This window comes from Procambarus clarkii, chromosome 1 (genome assembly GCF_040958095.1).
Source record: "Procambarus clarkii isolate CNS0578487 chromosome 1, FALCON_Pclarkii_2.0, whole genome shotgun sequence".
Lineage (NCBI taxonomy): Eukaryota > Metazoa > Arthropoda > Malacostraca > Decapoda > Cambaridae > Procambarus > Procambarus clarkii.
Window position 1 is genome coordinate 48,440,942 of NC_091150.1, and position 22,536 is coordinate 48,463,477.

A 22,536-nucleotide genomic window follows, 5' to 3' on the forward strand; every position below is an offset into this window, starting at 1 on the left:
TCTTTTTTTTTTTTTTTTTTGAGATATATACAAGAGTTGTTACATTCTTGTACAGCCACTAGTACGCGTAGCGTTTCGGGCAAGTCCCTGGAATACGATCCCCTGCCGCGAAGAATCGTTTTTTCATCCAAGTACACATTTTACTGTTGCGTTAAACAGAGGCTACAGTTAAGGAATTGCGCCCAGTAAATCCTCCCCGGCCAGGATACGAACCCATGACATAGCGCTCGCGGAACGCCAGGCGAGTGTCTTACCACTACACCACGGAGACTGTATAAAGACTGTATTCTTATAATTGTATAAGAGAATTGTAGAGACTGTATTCTTATAATCTGAATAATTATCACGGGACAAGAAAAGTTAAAAAACCTTTACCGATTACTGTATTACAACCAGCATTTTAAGCCAATGTATTCAAAATGTGCAAAAGACATTTGATACAATTTACCGCACTAAACACACAAGAACTGCACTGAATCGTGTGAACGCCCATAACCAAACAACAGTCACGTTGTCAGTCAGTGAAGCTGAAACCGCCTTTGTTGTCGGCAGTAAACACTACAGTAAAAGCCCTCGAGGAGCAGCGCCAGCAACGTCTGCAGGCCCTTGAGCACCACCGCGGCACATCCAACCAACAGTTCAACCTACCAACTCACAGGAAACGGAAATAGAGCTTAGTAAACAAGTTGGGTAAGGGCTGCTGGCTGGCTGGATGGATGGATCCCGTGACGTTGTTTACCTGACGGGATCGCAGGCGGTTACTACACCAACACTAGCCAACTGCCCCTGTACCCCCACCCCCAACAACCCCCTACTTCCCCACTCACTACCCATTCCCTCTCATTCTGCCAAGATTTTGCCTTATATGATGACACTTAATGATATTTTAACTTGTTATAAGATGTGTTTCATGTAATACAGGATAATAATAGAAGGAAAGTGTGTATCAATAAATGGAGTGAATCATTTCTTTAGCTAATATTTTTGTCCGATTCTTTGCTTTACTTTTTCACATGCTCAATGCGGATAACTGTTTAATTGCATTAATACATGTTGCTTGTCTTTATTACAATTAAAACAAAACAATAATGATGTCTGTTACTAAATCAACTCGGGATCAGGTTATATTCACATCTGAATCCCATTTTTCTTTACGCTCATCCGCATTCGAACAACAGACTGCTATGCCTTCCATGATTATTATTGAATAATTAATAAAATTTTACCTGTACATTTAATGTCCAAAATCAAGTGTAAATTACGATCATTAATATGGCCTACGTTGTCCTTCCTGACAGCACCAGAAAACAATAACAATATTGAAGTTGGAGGTTAGTCGATCTGTGGGAGTCGCGGCGAGAGGAGGTGGAGTGTCTGCTCTGGGGAATGTTTTAGCTCGGGTGCCCTGTAAATATGCAGCTGGAGAGCCCCAGCTTGGCTAGACTAGCAGCTGTCGTCGTCATCATTGTGTACGCGGTGCAGTGCGCGCGCGGCCTCCATATCAAAGGCGTCTGGCGAACTGATGAGTTTTTTCGCTTCCTTACTAAATTCGGCTTCCAAAAGACGACCCCGCACGAGAGGGAGCTGACGGAGGGCTTCATCTTGGGCAATGTGACGAGCAGTGTGGGGGGCGGGGCAGGGGCCGCGGGGGGCACCCTCGCCCTCTTGCCCCGGCAGTACTTCGTCGACTTCTACAGGAACAGGACCAAGGCGGCCGACGACCCTGACCTGGCCTGCCGCCTTATGTTCAAGGTCAGTGATCCTTGGGGCTAGCAGTTGTTACAGGTCAGCATTCCTAAACTAGCAGGTGTTACAGGTCAGCATTCCTAAACTAGCAGGTGTTACAGGTCAGCATTCCTAAACTAGCAGGTGTTACAGGTCAGCATTCCTAAACTAGCAGATGTTACAGGTCAGCATTCCCTAACTAGCAGTTGTTACAGGTCAGCATTTCCAAACTAGCAGTTGTTACAGGTCAGCATTCCTAAACTAGCAGTTACAGGTCAGCATTCCTAAACTAGCAGTTGTTACAGGTCAGCATTCTTAAACTAACAGTTGTTACAGGTCAGCATTCTTAAACTAACAGTTGTTACAGGTCAGCATTCCTAAACTAGCAGTTGTTACAGGTCAGCATTCCCAAACTAACAGTTGTTACAGGTCAGCATTCTTAAACTAGCAGTTGTTACAGGTCAGCATTCCCAAACTAACAGTTGTTACAGGTCAGCATTCTTAAACTAGCAGTTGTTACAGGTCAGCATTCTTAAACTAGCAGTTGTTACAGGTCAGCATTCTTAAACTAACAGTTGTTACAGGTCAGCATTCTTAAACTAACAGTTGTTACAGGTCAGCATTCTTAAACTAACAGTTGTTACAGGTCAGCATTCTTAAACTAACAGTTGTTACAGGTCAGCATTCCTAAACTAGCAGTTGTTACAGGTCAGCATTCTTAAACTAACAGTTGTTACAGGTCAGCATTCTTAAACTAACAGTTGTTACAGGTCAGCATTCCTAAACTAGCAGTTGTTACAGGTCAGCATTCCCAAACTAACAGTTGTTACAGGTCAGCATTCTTAAACTAGCAGTTGTTACAGGTCAGCATTCCTAAACTAGCAGTTGTTACAGGTCAGCATTCCCAAACTAACAGTTGTTACAGGTCAGCATTCTTAAACTAGCAGTTGTTACAGGTCAGCATTCCCAAACTAACAGTTGTTACAGGTCAGCATTCTTAAACTAACAGTTGTTACAGGTCAGCATTCCTAAACTAGCAGTTGTTACAGGTCAGCATTCCTAAACTAGCAGTTGTTACAGGTCAGCATTCCCAAACTAACAGTTGTTACAGGTCAGCATTCTTAAACTAGCAGTTGTTACAGGTCAGCATTCTTAAACTAGCAGTTGTTACAGGTCAGCATTCTTAAACTAGCAGTTGTTACAGGTCAGCATTCTTAAACTAGCAGTTCTTACAGGTCAGCATTCTTAAACTAGCAGTTGTTACAGGTCAACATTTTTAAACTAGCAGTTGTTACAGGTCAGCATTCTTAAACTAGCAGTTGTTACAGGTCAGCATTCCCAAACTAACAGTTGTTACAGGTCAGCATTTCCAAACTAACAGTTGTTACAACAGTTGTTACAGGTCAGCATTCCTAAACTAACAGTTGTTACAGGTCAGCATTCATAAAAAAGTTGTTTAGGCTCTCGTTTACAAAGCAACTGAATTATTTTGGCTGTTTAAAATTCCTCAGATTGGACTCCCTGGAGTGCAGATGAGACTAATTCATCTTCACTTGGAGAATATTCGATGGACTGGTTCTAAATCTGCATAATGGTTGGGGTCTGAGGTGGATGTATAAAGGATGGAGATATGTACTGGGAGGGATGGAGGTATGTACTGGGAGGAATGGAGGTATGTACTGGGAGGGATGGAGGTTTGTACTGGGAGGGATAGAGGTATGTGGATGTTAATTAAAGAGTATTCAATCTGATGCTACCCTATTTTCTATTTTAGTTGTTATCTTTTAGCCTCGCACTTGCCTGATCATTACTTTATGAGAAGTAATCAAAGTTATCTCTGGTAACTGTTGTCAGAGATAGTTACACAAGAATGGGAGTGCAATACTGTTGATAACTAGGGGAAAGAATGGGAAGAGGTTGACCACACTCGATCTAAGAGGACGATAAAGGATAGATCCTTTATCCATTCAAAGGGGGAGAAAAAGTGGATGGAACAAGGGGATTAAGGGGGCGTTATTCGGGTATATTAAAGTTGTTGTTTAGCGTCAACCATTATTTTTGACTAGTTGTATATGAAAAGGGCTACAATTGTTCGAAGTTTCAGTACTGTAGCTTAAATAGTAAGGGAGATTTTTAATTTTTTAATTGTTTTCAACGAATTTTACACATTTTCAAGTGTAAATTTACAACCACACCTTTCAGATATAATCATTCTATGACACTTTTCTGACACATTAACATATAATAAAGGATCCCTTGCAAAAGATTTTCCAAAACGTCTTTAGTTTTCCTAATACAAATAGTCTAAGTTCCCCCCCAAAATTATGCAAATATATCATGTTTATTGCTATTATAAAGTCAATAAAGAATTCAAGATAAAAACGCTTGCTAACGATTTTAGAGACATAAAATTTATATATAATGTGTAAGTTTCATATAAATTGCATAAAAAATTAAAGAGATATTCATTTTCAAGTAACATAAACTTTCAAGTAAGTAAAAAATAAAGTCTAAGGTGTTGCCCTCAGTGGCTGAAGTTGACATCAACCAATTTCCTCCAAAATTGGCACCCTTACAGATAGGCATACGTGCAGGCATACGTGCAGTCAGGTGTACAAGTTTCATGCAAATCACCCTATAAACAAAAGAGAGAGATAAAATTTAAAAAAAAAAAGTAAAATTTGACTTTTTTTTTTTTTAACTAAATATTTTGTTAATAAAACTAATTATAATTTGTTTTTAATATATGCTATAGTGATACCTGAGAGTCATAGACATGATTTCAGTTGACATTTTTGTTTGATAATCTTTTTTGACCATTTTTGACAATTTTTGACACATAATTCAATATTTGTTTTCACCCTTCCTATTTATGCTACGATGCTGAGACTTGGACCAAATGAAACCCTTTTTATATACAACTTATCAAAAAAAGTTTGATTGAAATTGAACGAGTTTTCATTTTTTGCATATTTTGTGAATAACGCCCCCTTAATGGAGTAATGCTGTCGCCTCCTTTGGGATTATAGACGGCAAAGGACACGAGTCAATTTTGTTTAACTTCTCTCCACTATGATAATATTTACTTAGTGAATGCCTTGTATTAAATATCAAAAGACTTTATAATAAAAAAGGCAAGGAGTATAACATAAATTTTACATATGTATTTCCCCATGATCAATCTACAAGTTAATCTGATTGAATTTCAAGTAATTACTGACTTAGTTCTCATTACTACCTACCAGGATGTACAACTTGACCATTACCATTTGACTTTCCAAAAATACCCAATCCAAACTGAGTCACTAATTGAAATCTGGATTACTACACAACTGTGCCCTCTGATATATCCCAGACATCTTTGCAACACTATACTGACACTTACCCTCTCCTAAGCTCTTCTACCAGTGATGTTTGATGAGTCCAGCTTTCCCAACAAAGTCAGAGACCACTGTGGGTAGCTATCTTGCAGCACTGCTGAGTGAGGCTCCTTGGCTGTGTTCTGGATCCAAGTCTGTTCTTTCTCAATGCCCCAGTATTTATCTGAAATCAGAGGGCTAGGCTCCACCCATTTTTAAAGCACCCCTCCCCTCAATGTAACAATACCCCAGCCCACTGCAGCTATTAGTAACTGCAAAGTAGATACCAAGCTGCATCTATTTCTTGTGACCCTGCCACAATTATTGACATAACAGGATTGATAAAATCAGTAGGAGATTTTCTCCTACTGATTTTCTCATTGATACATCACGTTAATGTGATTTCTTTATGCATAACAGTATTAGCAGGTCAATGATCTGATCCCGAGTCATTAAGTACTGACCCCTAGACTTGATACACTTGTGTAAGTGTGAATCTAACACTATCAGACTGACTCACTAGACTTGGTAAGCATAATAATATGTGTGTGTATACATTTTTGAGACATCTATGGTATTACAGGACTAGGAGCCATAACTGAATGTGTAAAATAGCCTCAATAAAAATTAGAGGTCCAATATGTTCTCTTAAGAAACAATTCATTAAGGGACATAGAGGGCCGAACACTTTTCAACATCCTTGCTATAAATATAAGGGACATAACCTAGCTGACCTCTATTGGCATTAAAGAAGAAAAGTGTTAACCTCCAAGGGGTATCTGGTTAACCAGGCTATGATTCCTACGTCAACTGTAAGCAGCAGCATCTGTTAGCCTGGTTGATCAGACTGACAACCTGTGGCAGAGTTAGAGACTAGGTCACAGAAACATTGATTCTCAAAATTATACCTGTACTCCTTAAACTTAAATTATACTCCTGTACTCTTACATTATACTCCCTGTATTAATATGCTTTATTCTCTGTATTCATTATTCTCCCCGTACTCATGCACTACATTCTCTGTACTTATGCAGTATTCTGTACTAGCCTGCTTATACACTACTAGTACTACCTTTACTCATTAGCCTACACCCTCTTCTAATCATTGCATCACACATGTTCATTACATCAAAGTTTGCATACTGAGAAATGTCAGCCTGGGAATACCTTTAACTGCCCACATTTTGTATGTGTATAGTGTATTGCCGATTTTTGTATCATCGGCAAATTTGCAAATGTTGCTACTCAAACCTAAATCTAAATCATTTATATAATATTATAAACAACAGAGGTCAGAGGCACTCCACTTGCAACATTTTCCCACTCTGACTTAACCCCATTTATACTAACTCTGTTTCCTTTGGTATAGCCATGCCCTAATCCAACTTAATATAGCATCCCCAATACCATGAGCCTCTTATCTTTTTAATCAGTCTTTCATTTGGTACTGTATCAAAAAAGTTACCAGGGATGATATTATTAAACAAATAGTAAAACTCAAACCAAACAAATACCCAGTGCCGGATGAAGTGTTTGCCAGGGTGCTTAAAGAAAGCAAAGACGAGCTTTGCGATCCATTGTCTACCATATTTAATAAATCATTAATGTCAGGCAGAGTGCCAGAGTCGTGGAAGGTTGCTAATATGGTACCAATTTACTAGAAAGAAGATAGATCACTTGCATCAAACTATCGGCCAATTAGCCTAATGTCTATTGTGCGAACGTTACTTGAATTGATAATTGCAAATACCATTAGTTTTCATCTTGAAAAACGTAAATTAATAAACGAGTCACAAAATGGTTTTACAAATGGTCATTCATGTTTAACAAAAAAAATGCTATCCTTTTATTCCAGCATAGTTGAGGCAGTTGATAGTGGTAAGGTTTGCAATGTTGAGTACCTTGACTTTAGCAAAGCTTTTCATTCAGTGCCACGTGAAAGACTGATTAAAAAGATAGAGGCTCATGGTATTGTGGGTGCTATATTAAGTTGGATTAAGGTATGGCTATTCCAAAAGAAACAGAGTTAGCATAAATGGGGTTGTCGGGGTGGGAAAATGTTGTAAGTGGAGTGCCTCAAGGCTCTGTCCTGGGACCTCTGTTGTTTATAATAAGAACATAACATAAGAACAAAGGTAACTGCAAAAGGCCTATTGGCCCATACGAGGTATCTCCTATTTATAACCACCCAATCCCACTCATATACATGTCCAACCCACGTTTGAAACAATCGAGGGACCCCACCACCACCACGTTACGCGGTAATTGGTTCCACAAATCAACAACCCTGTTACCGAACCAGTATTTACTCAAGTCATTCCTAAATCTAAACTTATCCAATTTATACCCATTGTTTCGTGTACCGTCTTGTGTTGATACTTTTAATACCCACTCAGCAGCACTTAAATCTGCAGATATAGCTCCGTTGCACAAGGGGGGGAGTAAAGCCTTGGCAAAAAATTATAGGCCAGTTGCACTAACATCACACATAATAAAAGTGTTTGAAAGAGTGATTAGGAATCAAATTTCTAGTTTTATGGAAAACAATGAATTGCACAATCCAGGACAACATGGATTTAGAGCGGGAAGATCCTGTCTGTCACAGTTACTCAACCACTATGACAAAATCACAGAAGCCCTAGAAGAAAAGCAAAATGCAGATGTTGTATACACAGACTTTGCAAAGGCGTTCGACAAATGTGACCATGGGGTGATAGCTCACAAAATGAGGTCAATGGGAATAACTGGAAAAGTAGGACGCTGGATACTCAATTTCCTGTCGAACAGAACACAAAGAGTAACAGTCAGTCAGATAAAATCGAGTCCAAGCGATGTTAAAAGCTCTGTACCTCAAGGTACAGTCCTTGCACCGCTACTGTTCCTTATTCTCATATCTGATATAGACAAAAATACACGCCACAGCTTCGTGTCGTCCTTTGCAGATGACACAAAAATCAGCATGAAAATTACCTCTGCTGAAGACATTGAAAAACTACAAGCAGATGTCAACAAAGTTTTTGATTGGGCAGCAGAAAATAACATGATGTTTAACAGTGATAAATTTCAGGTACTCAGGTACGGCAAAAATGAGGATCTGAAACATAATACAGGGTACAAAACACAATCGAATCTTCCCATAGTAGGAAAACAGCATGTCAAGGATTTGGGAATAATGATGTCCGACGATCTAACGTTTAGGGAGCATAACCAAGCAAATATCGCGTCAGCCAGAAAAATGATCGGATGGATTACGAGAACTTTCAAATCCAGGGATCCCATCACAATGGTTGTACTCTTCAAGTCACTTGTGCTGTCCCGTCTCGAGTACTGCTCAGTACTCACTTCCCCCTTCAGAGCAGGAGAGATTGCTGAAATAGAGGGAATACAGAGAACATATACGGCACGCATAGACGAGATAAAACACCTAAATTATTGGGATCGTCTCAAAGCTCTCCAAATGTACTCTCTAGAAAGGAGACGAGAGAGATACCAAATAATATACACCTGGAAAATACTGGAGGGTCAGGTCCCAAATCTACACAGTAAAATAACAACGTACTGGAGTGAACGACATGGAAGAAAATGCAAGATTGAACCTGTGAAGAGCAGAGGTGCCATAGGCACAATCAGAGAGCACTGTATAAACATCAGGGGTCCGCGGTTGTTCAACGTCCTCCCAGCGAGCATAAGAAATATTGCCGGAACAACCGTGGACATCTTCAAGAGAAAACTGGACGGTTTTCTAAGAGAAGTTCCGGATCAGCCGGGCTGTGGTGGGTACGTGGCCCTTGGAGCGGCCCTGCGGGCCGCTCCAAGCAACAGCCTGGGGGACCAAACTCTCACAAGTCGAGCCTGGCCTCGGGCCGGGCTTGGGGAGTAGAAGAACTCCCAGAACCCCATCAACCCTATTAATATCCCCCTTTGTTATGTCTTTTCATCCACTTGTAAAGTTAATTATATATTAATGATAAAATTAAATATATATTAATGATTTAGATTCAGGTTTGAGTAGCAACATTTGTAGTCAAATAGTCAAATCCACAAGGGCTGTGATAAGGATTCGAACCTGTGTCCGAGAGCATCCCAGACGCTGCCTTAATTCATGGCCCTTGTGGATTTGTTCATTTGATGCATCATGCAATTGTGATTTCTGTGTGTAAAGAGGTAAGGGCGAAGAGGGAGAATGGCCTATTGACATAGCTCGAGTGCATGGGGGGAGTTGTGTAAAACCCTGGTTTGTGCCTCGGAGAGGCTGCAGGATCCATTAAGTTCAGTAGAACTTCGGTTTCAACTCTTTTTGGCTATGTCGTAGCTCAGTCGATTAAGGCAGCGTCTGGGATGCTCTCGGACGCAGGTTCGAATTCTCGTCATGGCTCTTGTGGATTTGTTCATTTAAATTTAGACATTTAAAGAAAAGTTTAAACTCATGCTGCATGAAATGACAAACCGTCTTATCGCAAATGATAAAATAGCTGAAATCTTTGCACAGTATCCATGTTTCGCTGCCAGTAAATAAATGACGTACCAGATTAAGGAACAAGGTGTGAAGCAGCTCCCCTATTACCCTGTAATTTAGCTGAATTTATTTGAAGAACACTGATACTAGGGGCCTCGGCGAGGACAGGAAGCTGGCGGCTTGTCAAAGGTTTCCAGCATTTGCCCGGATGTATGTATGTGTTCTATATGTATTTTAAAATCCAGCAGTTTTGGCGTTTACGGCTTCGGCGGGTAGGCAGTTCCTCAGGTTTACAACCCTATGGGTGAAAAAGCATCATCTTCTGTCCTACAGTGTAGCTTGTTGAGCTTGAACCTGTTGCTCATCGTTCGTGTTACATCTGACCTTTTGAAGAAAGTGTCCGGATCGACATTGTCCAAATTGTTTAGTATTTTGAAGGTTTCTATTAGATCCGCTCTGTCCTGCCTTGTCTGCAGTGTTGTTAGTCCAGTAGCCCTCAACCTCCACAGTAATACAGTACCTCCATAGTTAAAACATTTGTGTATTAGCGGAAAGACCTACCATCAATGTTGACCAAACCACACACCAGAAAGTGAAGGGACGACGACGTCCCTTCACTTTCGTAAGTGAAGGGACTTGTCGCAAGTGTTGTGGACTGGAAGAAAAGAGCCGACGTTAACCATCAATGTAACTACATAAATATTGAAATTTAAAAAAATCTCTGTAACCAGCTGACATTATAATAAGGTGTTGAGGATAGATGTAATTGTGAGTGTAATAGTCTCTCTTGAGGCCTGATAATGATTTTTGTGCCCTCTGTAATCCCATTTTTTTGCGTTACCGCTCGCAGGATGAGTATGGGGTGTATGATAAACTAGCAGCCTCCGGCGGCAGCAATCAAATGCTGTCACAGACTTCCGGTTAGCCAAGGTCAACCTTGAGATCCAAGTGTGTGTGTGGGGGAGGGGAGGGGGGAGTGTACAGTAAGGAAGAAGCTTATTTTAGAATTTGTGGGAGGGAGGGACCCAACATGGAGGTATTGTGGGGGGGGGATACAGAGGAGGGAAGGTTATCTTGATGATTTCGGGGCTTTTTTTTTTTTTTTTTTTTTTTTTTAGTCCCTCGGCCCAGTCCTCGACCAGGCCTCCATCCCCAGGAAGCAGCCCGTGACAGCTGACTAACACCCAGGTACCTATTTTACTGCTAGGTAACAGGGGCATAGGATGAAAGAAACAATGCCCATTGTTTCTCGCCGGCGCCCGGGATCGAACCCGGGACCACAGGATCATAAGCCCAGCGTGCTGTCCGCTCGGCCGACCGGCTCCCTCGGGGGGAGGGGGGAGAGATCTGTCGCAAGTGTTGTGGACAGGAGGTAAAGCGCCGACGTTAATTACAGGGTTGGTACCCAACATAGGGGTATTGTGGGGGGGATACAGAGGAGGGACGTAAGGAACTGCAATACGTAGGTAACTGACGGGAGACATCTCCCGTCACGCAGGGTGCAGTCGCACCTCCATAGATCTCCAGTATCAGCTCTTGATACTGTTAATGGCTCAAAAGGGCCGCCACTTACGGGCTATTCATGCCCGTGCCACCTTTTAGGTGGCTTAATCTTTATCAATCGTAGGTAACTAATCAACCAGTCCTCCCAAATAATATATTATATTTTGACGTCACATTCCTCAACGAATAAAATATGACGTACTATAAATGGTGATAGCGTGCAAACATTTACTGTCCGCGTGGCAACTGGAGAGGACAGCTGAACTAACAGTCCTGGTATTCACCTGACACATCATGCTGGCAATAAGCGGGAGTAAGAGACACTAAGTAAAGAGCAGTAATTTTTTTTTTTATATATATAATTTTAGATTATAATAACGCACAAAAAATCTAAATTTAGCTTAAAACCAAATTTATAACTAGCCTAGGACCTTTTGCTCCTCATTATTTGCATTTTTTAAAGCAGGCCTACCGCATTATAAGCATCGGTTATCTTGAGATGATTTCAGGGCTTAGCGTCCCCGCGGTCCAGTCCAATTTTGTTACACCCCCCCAGGAAGCAGCCCGTAGCAGCTGTCTAACTTCCAGGTACCTATTTACTGCTAAATCACATAGTAATATAGCATAATATATATATATATATATATATATATATATATATATATATATATATATATATATATATGTCGTACCTAATAGCCAGAACGCACTTTTTGGCCTACTATGCAAGGCCCGATTTGCCTAATAAGCCAAGTTTTCCTGAAACAATATATTTTCTCTAATTTTTTTCTTATGAAATGATAAAGCTACCCATTTCATTATGTATGAGGTCAATTTTTTTTATTGGAGTTAAAATTAACGAAGTTATATGAGCGAACCTAACCAACCCTACCTAACCTAACCTAACCTATCTTTATAGGTTAGGTTAGGTTAGGTGGCCGAAAAAGTTAGGTTAGGTAGGTTAGGTAGATGAAAAACAATTAATTCATGAAAACTTGGCTTATTAGGCAAATCGGGCCTTGCATAGTAGGCTGAGAAGTGCGTTCTGGCTACTAGGTACGACATATATATATATATATATATATATATATGTCGTACCTAGTAGCCAGAACTCACTTCTCAGCCTACTATTCAAGGCCCGATTTGCCTAATAAGCCAAGTTTTCCTGAATTAATATATTTACTATAATTTTTTTCTTATGAAATGATAAAGCAACCCTTTTCTCTATGTATGAGGTCAATTTTTTTTTATTGGAGTTAAAATTAACGTAGATATGTGCCCGAACCTAACCAACCCTACCTAACCTAACCTAACCTATATTTATAGGTAAGGTTAGGTTAGGTAGCCAAAAAAAGCTAGGTTAGGTTAGGTTAGGTAGGTTAGGTAGACGAAAAAACATTAATTCATGAAAACTTGGCTTATTAGGCAAATCGGGCCTTGAATAGTAGGCTGAGAAGGGCGTTCTGGCTATTAGGTACGACATATATATATATATATATATATATATATATATATATATATGTCGTACCAAGTAGCCAGAACGCACTTCTCGGCCTGCTATGCAAGGCTCGATTTGCCTAATAGGGCGAGTGGTTTTCTTTATTTTAAATAAATTGTTTCCTATTGGTTTATTTTAAATATTATTATATTATAATAAGAGCATAAATTATTGATTTAGTTATGTTTGTGATTTAGTTATGTTATGTTTTTGGGAGCCGGTCGGCCGAGCGGACAGCACGCTGGACTTGTGGTCCTGGGTTCGATCCCAGGCGCCGGCGAGAAACAATGGGCAGAGTTTCTTTCACCCTATGGTATGGGACTGTTACCTAGCAGTAAAATAGGTACCTGGGTGTTAGTCAGCTGTCACGGGCTGCTTCCTGGGGGTGGAGGCCTGGTCGAGGACCGGGCCCCGGGGACACTAAAAGCCCCGAAATCATCTCAAGATGACCGCAAGATGTTTGTTTAGGTTAGGGTAAGATAGGTTAGGTTAGGTTAGGTTAGGTAGGGTTGGTTAGGTTCAGTCATATAACTACGTTAGTTTTAACTCAAATTTAAAAAAAATTAGCTCATTCATAATGAAATGAATAGCTTTACATTTTATAAGAACAAATGAGAAAAATATTAAAATCCTGGAAAACTTGGCTTATTAGGCAAATCGGGCATTGCATAGTAGGCCGAGAAGTGCGTTCTGGCTACTAGGTACGACATTATATATATATATATATATATATATATATATATATATATATATATATATATATATATATATATATATATATATATATATATATATATATATATATATATATGTGTGTGTGTATGCATATGCATTACTGTCTTCATATATATCTATGAAAGGGAATGCCAGTTTGCTTTAGGGTGGGAGGGCCAGACGTATGGGACTAGCTTTCGCCAAGTTTTGTAGGATGATTTTTTTGTTGTTGCTGCGGGAGGCGGTTAGTTTATTGTGCACCCCATGACTGGGGAAGGTTATAGGCGAACGGCACAGTAACCCCATACCCCACTCCTTTGTATGAAATGGCAAATCATATTCATTTCCAATATCGATAAATAAAAGGTGAAGGGGGCATGGAAGTTGGCGAAGGGACATGGAAGTTGGTGAAGGGGGCAGAGAAGTTAGTGAAGGAGATGGAAGGTGAATAGTGGATGTGTAATTCACAACAGTGATGAAGATAATGAATAATGATATTGTGGCTCCCGTCACTCGAGGAACGCCGGGTGCCCCGCCCCCCTCCAGTATGCCATAAATATAGTCAATTAAATGAATGTATCTCTAGAAGCGTTAGTAATAATTATTAACGCCTATACTAATAATTACTAATAATAACCAAGTAAATCTAGGCATATTAGAACACTACCCGTAATACAAATACAGTATAGGTAAATTGATATAACTCGTAAGGTTTGGCGTGAGCTTGACATTCGGATTCAAAATTCAAATTGAAATGGTTATTCAGGTAAAAGTACATACATAAATGATGAGTTACAAACATAATGTTGGATTTATAGATAGAGCTAGTACAACCAGTACCTAAAGCCACCAATAAATTTAGATTTAGGAAAGACTTGGGTAAATACTGGTTCGGTAACAGGGTTGTTGATTTGTGGAACCAATTACCGCGTAACGTGGTTGAGGTGGGGTCCCTCGATTGTTTCAAGCGCGGGTTGGACATGTTTATGAGTGGGATTGAGTGGTTATAGATAGGAGCTGCCTCGTATGGGCCAATAGGCCTTCTGCAGTTGCCTTTGTTCTTATGTTCCTATGTTCAATACGCACAGCGTTTCGGGCAAATACGACATGATTGAAGTGTGCAAATTGATGAATGGCTTTAAAAAGAGTATAAAAATTAACCCAACCCCCTGAAATATTGGTACTTAGAGGAGCTATATTATCAAACATATCACTGTGTACTGTTGGAGCCTCTAAATAATTCACGTTTTGTATTATTGAATTGGCCCAAATGACATTCCTGAAAATCGGAAATGTAACTGAAGAAATAAACCTAATCTGACCAATTAATCTTAGGCCTAATATAGTACACACATGTGCTATACAAGGTCTAGCATGTTTGCTTTTTAGCTTTATTTCTCGGTCTTTTATAATACAAAACCAACTTTTTGGTGGATCCAGCAGTACATATTGGTACGTGCGACCAAATAGTTTGTATTAGTATAATTTTAGGAGGGCGGATTGATACAAATAGGGTTCTGATATTATCGACTTCAGATAGAAGTGGGATTTAATAAAATGGATTTGTTTATCATCAAAATATATGTGTTTATTTTTAAAATAAGTAAATGCAGAATAAGTTATCAGATAGCATCACAAAAGTAAGTTCACTGGAAAGTTTAAAACATTGATTAGCGAAAAATATGAGTGCGTGAGTGGGACAACCCATCCTCCTGTTTAGAAAGTACTTTTTGTAATTATGTGCACCATAGTACAAATATTGACGTACTAAGCAATTCGATAGTAGAATTTGGTAATATTCACTTTATAAAAAAGTCCGAAAAAAATGAAGCTAAAAACAAACTTAAATATTCCTAGTATAGCGCACACATGTACTATATTAGACCTCAGATAGCGTGTATTGGGCCCTAGGAGGGTTAGGTTAGTTTAGTTTGTCTTTGCAACATAAATTTAAAATTTCTGGTTTGTCCAAATTCAGTATTACCGATTTCTACTTACAAAATGCTTTGTAAGTCGGTATATGTACTACCTAACATAAAAACTCTTTTATGCTAACGTAATCTTACATCACGGAGTGTTGAATGAGGTGACGGCGGAGAGGAAGGAGGCCACGGGTTCTCCAGACTCATTTCCGCTCATAATTAGTATCTGGTCTGGGCTGAGGAGTGAAGCGAGACTGTTGACCCGTTAAGTTGTGGCCTAAAGTTTTGGTGAGAGGCATAAGCACCCTCATGTCAAAGTTTGGAGCTCGGCAATTTGTTTTTCTTCTCTTGTGTATTCATTAATTTTAAGGCTTCATTGTTGGTTTCCCTTTATTCGTTCATTATTTTGATTTAAATATTAAAATCGGTGACTTTGATGTAAAATGATTATCGTACGGTATAATGTTATAAAGACGGCATTGAGCTAAATAAACCGGCTTATGTACTGTACTTAAATGAACTTATAGACCTGTATTAACAGACTACAACTAACGTCCCAGCCACCATAATTTGCCCTCGGGAAATTCTGAAGGATTAGAGTGTTAATGACAGTCACATGCCGAGATTAGCGAAGCCAGACGGTGTTGTATGGGTAGTGAGTGGCTGGTCACTCAGTGTGTCATTCCACCAAGCTGGAAGGGATCGTAATATGCCTAAAGTTAGATCACCTAGACAGCTGAAAGGAAATCTTGTTGTATTATTTACATAATATATATCTACGCACCTACGTTGTTTACATGTATTGACATTATGTAGAGGCAGATATCGTATTCTAACAACTGTTTAAACAGATAAAACAAGTCTCATACCTGGAATTTGACTCTGGGAATTTACTACCCAAGCCCGGCCTGTGGGCCAAGAGTTGACGTGATAACTTAGTCCAACATTGACCTGATCAACTAAGCTGTGATACGTCAGGCTGCTGGTGATATATTTGAGAGTTTTCCTAGGTATATTTTGTATATTTCCTACAACTTTTATTTTAACTCATCATAAAACATTACATACAGAAATCACAATAGCGTGATACATCAAGTGAACAAATCCACAAGGGCCGTAAGTTCGAACCCTCATCACGGCCCGTGTGGATTTGTTCATTTGATGTATCATGCGATTGTGATTTGTGTGTGCATTGAAGTAAAGGCGAAGAGATAGAACAGCTTTTTGACAGAGCTCGGGTGCATGGGGGAATTGTGTAGAACCCCGGTTGTGTCTAGGAGAGACTGTGGGATCCGTGTAAGAGCAGTAGCAATCCCGGTTGCAATTCTTTTAACCATGTCGTGGCGCAATCTACTAAGGCGCGTCTGGGATCATCCTGGACGTAAGTTCGAACTCTCATCAAGGCCCTTGTGAATTTGTTCATCATAAAACATGTTTAATTTAGGCTGAATCATCAGGTTTAAGACTAGTAATTAATTTGTTAGGTACTAAGATTTGACAATTTGTGTAATTTGGTTATTATAATATAATGAAGTAAAAATGCATATTCATTTTATATATAAATACTCCAACAGCTGGTGCTTGGAGCGGCCCACATATCAACTACAACTCTGTTGGTCCCGCACTTCTTGCAGGAAACTGTCTTAAATTTGTCTTGAAGTCCACTTTTGTTTGACAAATGTAGGCACCCGGCCGTACATTCCGTCAGTTAGAAGATGGATGAAACGAGTTAAAACTGTTAAGCTCCGCCAGGTCGGCTAGCCTAGCTCCGCCAGGTCGGCTAGCCTAGCTCCGCCAGGTCGGCTAGCCTAGCTCCGCCAGGTCGGCTAGCCTAGCTCCGCCAGGTCGGCTAGCCTAGCTCCGCCAGGTCGGCTAGCCTAGCTCCGCCAGGTCGGCTAGCCTAGCTCCGCCAGGTCGGCTAGCCTAGCTCCGCCAGGTCGGCTAGCCTAGCTCCGCCAGGTCGGCTAGCCTAGCTCCGCCAGGTCGGCTAGATGGTGGATCTAGTTTCTTAAGTAAGGTTTAAATAAATTCATGCTCCACTGTACAGGCTTACGCTCTATTGTTGTGGAAACGATTTATAGGATTTATTTATATTTTTCTTACAAATTTCTGAAAAAATGCTGTTCCTCCGTAGTGTTAGATCAATGTTAGTGTATTACTGTATAAGGTTTGTCATCAGATTTTCTGTATTTTATTATGAATTTTTGTATCTACAATCCCAGATATCCAAGATTATTGTGTAATCATTCGCCCGTGTCTTTGGGAAGGAAAGGTTGATTAATAGTGCCCAGATCTAGCGTAAATTTTAAGGTAATAATTGAGAGAAAGAGTTAAGACAATATAACTATATTCCACTTGGAAAGGATATCAGCACAAAAGGCTGTGATGTGATAACAACAAGCGAGTCTGTTCTTGAACAGACTTGTTCAAGTGGATATGGTAGCGTTATTAGTCCCAACAATTCATCACTAGGCCATGGAAGATGGTCGTAGTTTTCTTCAAGAAGTGCCGGACCAACCAGGCTGTAATGGATGTGTGGGCCTGCGGGCCGCTCCCAGCAACAGCCTGGTGGACCAAACTCTCAAATGTCAAGCCTGGCCTCGAGCCTATCGCCTAAACCTATCACCACAGTTTTGTTTGAGGAAAGTACCAAGCGCTGACAAGCCGAGAGAAACACCGTAAAGAGTACTATTATTGACTATGACGAGTTCACTGAAAGGGAAACAGATACAGGACTAGCCGCGTGTTAAACCAGGAAAATTTGGTTCGAGGCCAGACAGGCCTGGGATCACTTTACGTCACAGTTTACGTTTTCCTAGAATCAATTTAGCAAGTGGGGAGGCGTTTGATGGCTGCCGACACACTATATTTGATGTTGTTTTCCTTCCATAGTGAAGGCTTTAGCGTCTTTAAAGTTCATTAGGTACTCCTGGTTTGTTTGTGATACAAGCGGTGTTGGTGTTATCCAATACGGCACGTATACCTGGGTTCATAAGCCCTCGTGTCAGAGTTGTAGAGGCTTCTCTCACTTGGTCACAGTTGCTACAGTGTGTTGTGTACACTGTCTCCCGTGATGATCATGTTGCTGTTAGCCCTGGCGAGGATGTTAATTGTGCTGGATGCTTTGTGCAGGTGTTGTTGATGTTAGCTGTCTGGTCTGTTAGCATAACAAGGCATGGTTCTGATAAAGTTGTGTTGGTGTAAAATAGGGTATATAAAGTTTATCGCAGTGTCTTATCTCTATAAAACTAGTCTTATTGGGCTTCCTAATGTAGAGTATATCAACGATGTTATCGCACTTGTAATGTATCACCGACTTATCAACGCTTGAGTCACACAGTAATAATAATAATACACAGAGAAATCACAATAACGTGATATATCCAACAACAAATCCACAGGAGCCTTGCTGAGGGGATCGAACCTATACACAGTGTTCCCAGACGCGCTCTAGTCAACTGTACCACCACATGCTAAAATAAGTGCAATGTACCATGTTGTGGTACACTTGACTAGGGCGCGTCTGGGAACACTCATCGTGTCGGTTCGAACCTTCATCAAGGCTCCTGTGGATGTGTTCAATAATAATAGTAGTGGTCAGCAACTTGGTCTTGAAACGTAATATACTGCGAAGTTATGATCACCAAAGAGCTGAAGCTCAAATTCGGCAAGCATGGAATGGTAATTACATTTAGGTGAATACGTTAGGTACGGTAAAAATGATGACCTTAAACATAATACAGGATACAAATCAAATCTTCCCATAGTAGGAAAGCAACATGTAAAGGATTTGGGAATAATGATGTCTGCCGACCTAACGTTTAGGGAGCATAACCAAGCAAATATTGCGTCAGCCAGAAAAATGATAGGATGGATTACGAGAACTTTTAAATCCAGGGATCCCATCACCATGGTTGTACTCTTCAAATCGCTTGTGCTGTCCCGTCTTGAGTACTGCTCAGTACTCACTTCCCCCTTCAGAGCAGATTGTTGAAATAGAGGGAATACAGAGAACATGTACGGCATACATAGACGCGATAAAGCACCTAAATTATTGGGATCGTCTCAAAGCTCTCCAAATGCAACCCGTTCTCGCAAATTTAATAAGTCAATATTGACTTATTAACTACGTGCATAGGTGATATACTAAACATAATAGATACCCTTAAAAAGATTCATAGAAAACACCGACCTTACCTAACCTTGTTAGTATCTTAAGATAAGCATCTTATTGCTTCGTAATTACAATTATTACTTAACCTATACCTATTATAGGTTAGGTAATAATTGTAATTACGAAGCAATAAGATGTTTATCTTAAGATACTAACAAGGTTAGGTAAGGTCGGTGTTTTCTATGAATCTTTTTAAGGGTATCTATTATGTTAAGTATGTCACCTATGCACATATTTAATAAGTCAATATTGACTTATTAAATTTGCGAGAACGGGTTGCCAAATGTACTCACTAGAAAGGAGACGAGAGATACCAAATAATATACACATGGAAAATACTGGAGGGCCAGGTCCCAAATCTGCACAGTAAAATAGCAACATACTGGAGTGTTCGATATGGAAGAAAATGCAGAATAGAACTAGTGAAGAGCAGAGGTGCCATAGGCACAATCAGAGAACACTGTATAAACATCAGAGGTCCACGGTTGTTCAACGTCCTCCCAGCGAGTATAAGAAATGTTGCCGGAACAACCGTGGACATCTTCAAGAGAAAACTAGATTGTTTCCTCCAAAGAGTGCCGGACCAACCGGGCTGTGGTGGGTATGTGGGCCTGCGGGCCGCTCCAAGCAACAGCCTAGTTGATCAAACTCTCAGAAGTCAAGCCTGGTCTCGGGCCGGGCTTGGGGAGTAGAACAACTCCCAGAACCCCATCAACCAGGTATCACTAGGAAGCTGGCCAAGCTTAGTTGGGAAAATCATTGCAGCAGGACGAGGATCGTCGTGACATGCATAGTCTTCCTGGTTGTGCTCGCACTATTCTTACCAGCACATAAGCTATATAAATACGACGTAAACACTTGGAAACACAGTTACAGCCCCGCTCCTGTGCCAGGTAAGTCCACTACAGGCTCACAATAGCCCATGCTAATCGGAACTTTGAGTTCCGTATAGTTGAATCTAAAACGACAACACTACTTCGAAATCCACAAATCTTCTAGACGAGCGCCAGACACGCTGGGCCTCCGCAGTGCTCAGTTGGACACATTGGTGTCCAGTGTTGTTGGAAGAGCATATAACCAGGTCATGAGCGCATCTCTGGCTGTCTCCTGCTGCCAGGAGCAGCAACCAGCTTAAGTATGGGTGATGCACTCCCTGTATGGCGTAATGCGAGGTTATTACCCCTCTCCTGGAGAAGGGTGTACACCCTGCAGCCATACTCGGGTGCTGAGGGGCATGGTAGAAGGGGGGGGGGGTGATGCGACACGCTGCACACTTCAGAGTTCTAGTATTCAGTGAAATAAAACTAGTTACCAGTTTACCAGTCTAATCTGAATATCAGATACATATTTTATATGTACAACAAATTACTTACGGAGTTTGTTTTCGGGTTAATGTTATTTATCTGTAATATCAGTTATAAAATTCAGCTGGCGATCACTAGTTGGGCAGCAACACTGGCGATCACTAGTTGGGCAACAACACTGGCGATCACTAGTTAACCTTAACGCCCCTAACCCAACCTTAATAATTACGACCCGTAACCTTAATAAAATCTTTAACGCAATTCCCAACAGCACTCTGTGACTTCTTTATGCACAGATATTTCATCAAATCACCTCACAGGCAGGGGCCATGTGAGTAACATTTGTGCGAAGAAGCTTGAGTGGTCCCCATGCCAATATGCAACAGAAAACTCCTCACCTGTCGATCACTCAGTGTAGATATCAAATGTAGATATGATAGAGCCCGGTAGGCTCAGGAATCTGTACGCCAGTTGATTGACAGTTGAGAGGCTGGACCAAAGAGCCAGAGCTCAACCCCGCAAGCACAACTAGGTGAGTACAATTAGATGAGTACTCACCAGAAGGATTTGAACCCAGACAGCCAGGGGCGCCATGCACCTTAGCGTGTCCAGTACTTTCACCACTAGGCCACAACGACTGTTAAAAGAACTGGACAACTCAAAACCTGTGTACACAGTTGGTTAGAATCTTTTAAAGCGAACAGTCCGGCCAGATACGGCATGTTTATTCACGACCTTGTACAGGCCCTGGGGCGGGCAAGACCACTCCCTGCTACATGACAAACACAACAAGTGTACCTGGTTATCCCTTTCCGATGATGATGATGAAGCCACCCAAAAGGTGGCACGGGCATGAATAGCCCGTAAGTGGTGGCCCTTTTGAGCCATTACCAGTATCAAGAGCTGATACTGGAGATCTGTGGAGGCGCGACTGCACCCTGCGTGACGGGATATGTCTCCCGGACCAAGTGGTGGACGATGGTATATATCCCACTCCGGCAAACATTCTGTATTATACGCCAGCATCACATGTTGTATACTTTACAGTACCCTTCTACACGCGCCCGTTCTAACTCTTATTATCATTGTCAAGTGGTGAAACACATGCGCATTAAGGTTCGTAAATGTTTATTGTACTTAAATGTTCGTAAATGTTTATTGTCTATTGAGGTACAGGGCATACAACATAACAATATGTGGGTATACAAAATGTTTGCGACCTTGAACAAAATATGTTTGTAGTGATATAAGACACATGATGGTTAGAGAGGGCATGTGGAGCTTGACTGAGGCTACACCATTAGTTGATGAGGGAGACGCTCTACCCCCACCAGGCCAGGAGGACACACCCCGTAACCCCTCCCCACCAACCAGGCAGCATCATGTTACACACCATTTTGACTATTAGGCCACACCTCTATACCTGGTACCTGGCTTAATGAGTTGACTTGTATTAATATCTAGAGAATTTTGGTACAACAGGAAAGTACCATCATGGAATATTATATTTTATTTTAACTTAGCCTATGGGAGCCGGTCGGCCGAGCGGACAGCACACTGGACTTGTGATCCTGGGTTCGATCCCAGGCGCCGGCGAGAAACAATGGGCAGAGTTTCTTTCATCCTATGCCCCTGTTATCTAGCAGTAAAATAGGTACCTGGGTGTTAGTCAGCTGTCACGGGCTGCTTCCTGGGGGTGGAGGCCTGGTCGAGGACAGGGCCGCGGGGCCCTGTCTAAAAAACTATAGCAATCCCTTAACATTCTTTGGAGACAAAGCCTAGGTACTGACGTTATCCCTGACATACTAAAAAGAGCAGAGATAGCACCGCTCAATAAAGGAGAAAATAAGGCAGAGGCAAAAAATTACAGACCGATAACTA

General features: G+C 40.9%; 2 protein-coding genes across 2 annotated transcripts in view; one reads left to right on the top strand and one right to left on the bottom strand.

The window, feature by feature from the left end:
* The window catches only part of LOC138363273 (solute carrier family 15 member 4-like), a 35,458-nt gene extending 30,227 nt beyond the window's left edge, over positions 1 to 5,231 (bottom strand). Inside the window, exon 1 of the mRNA XM_069322287.1 lies at positions 5,111 to 5,231. The gene's annotated coding sequence lies outside the window, so the exon portion shown is untranslated. The remainder of the gene's footprint in view (positions 1 to 5,110) is intronic.
* LOC123745761 (transmembrane protein 145) overlaps positions 1,310 to 22,536 on the top strand; it is a 72,169-nt gene continuing 50,942 nt past the window's right edge. The window contains exon 1 of the mRNA XM_045726667.2: positions 1,310 to 1,752. Coding sequence (XP_045582623.1) covers positions 1,414 to 1,752 — 339 coding nt within the window. The 5' untranslated portion in view covers positions 1,310 to 1,413. The remainder of the gene's footprint in view (positions 1,753 to 22,536) is intronic.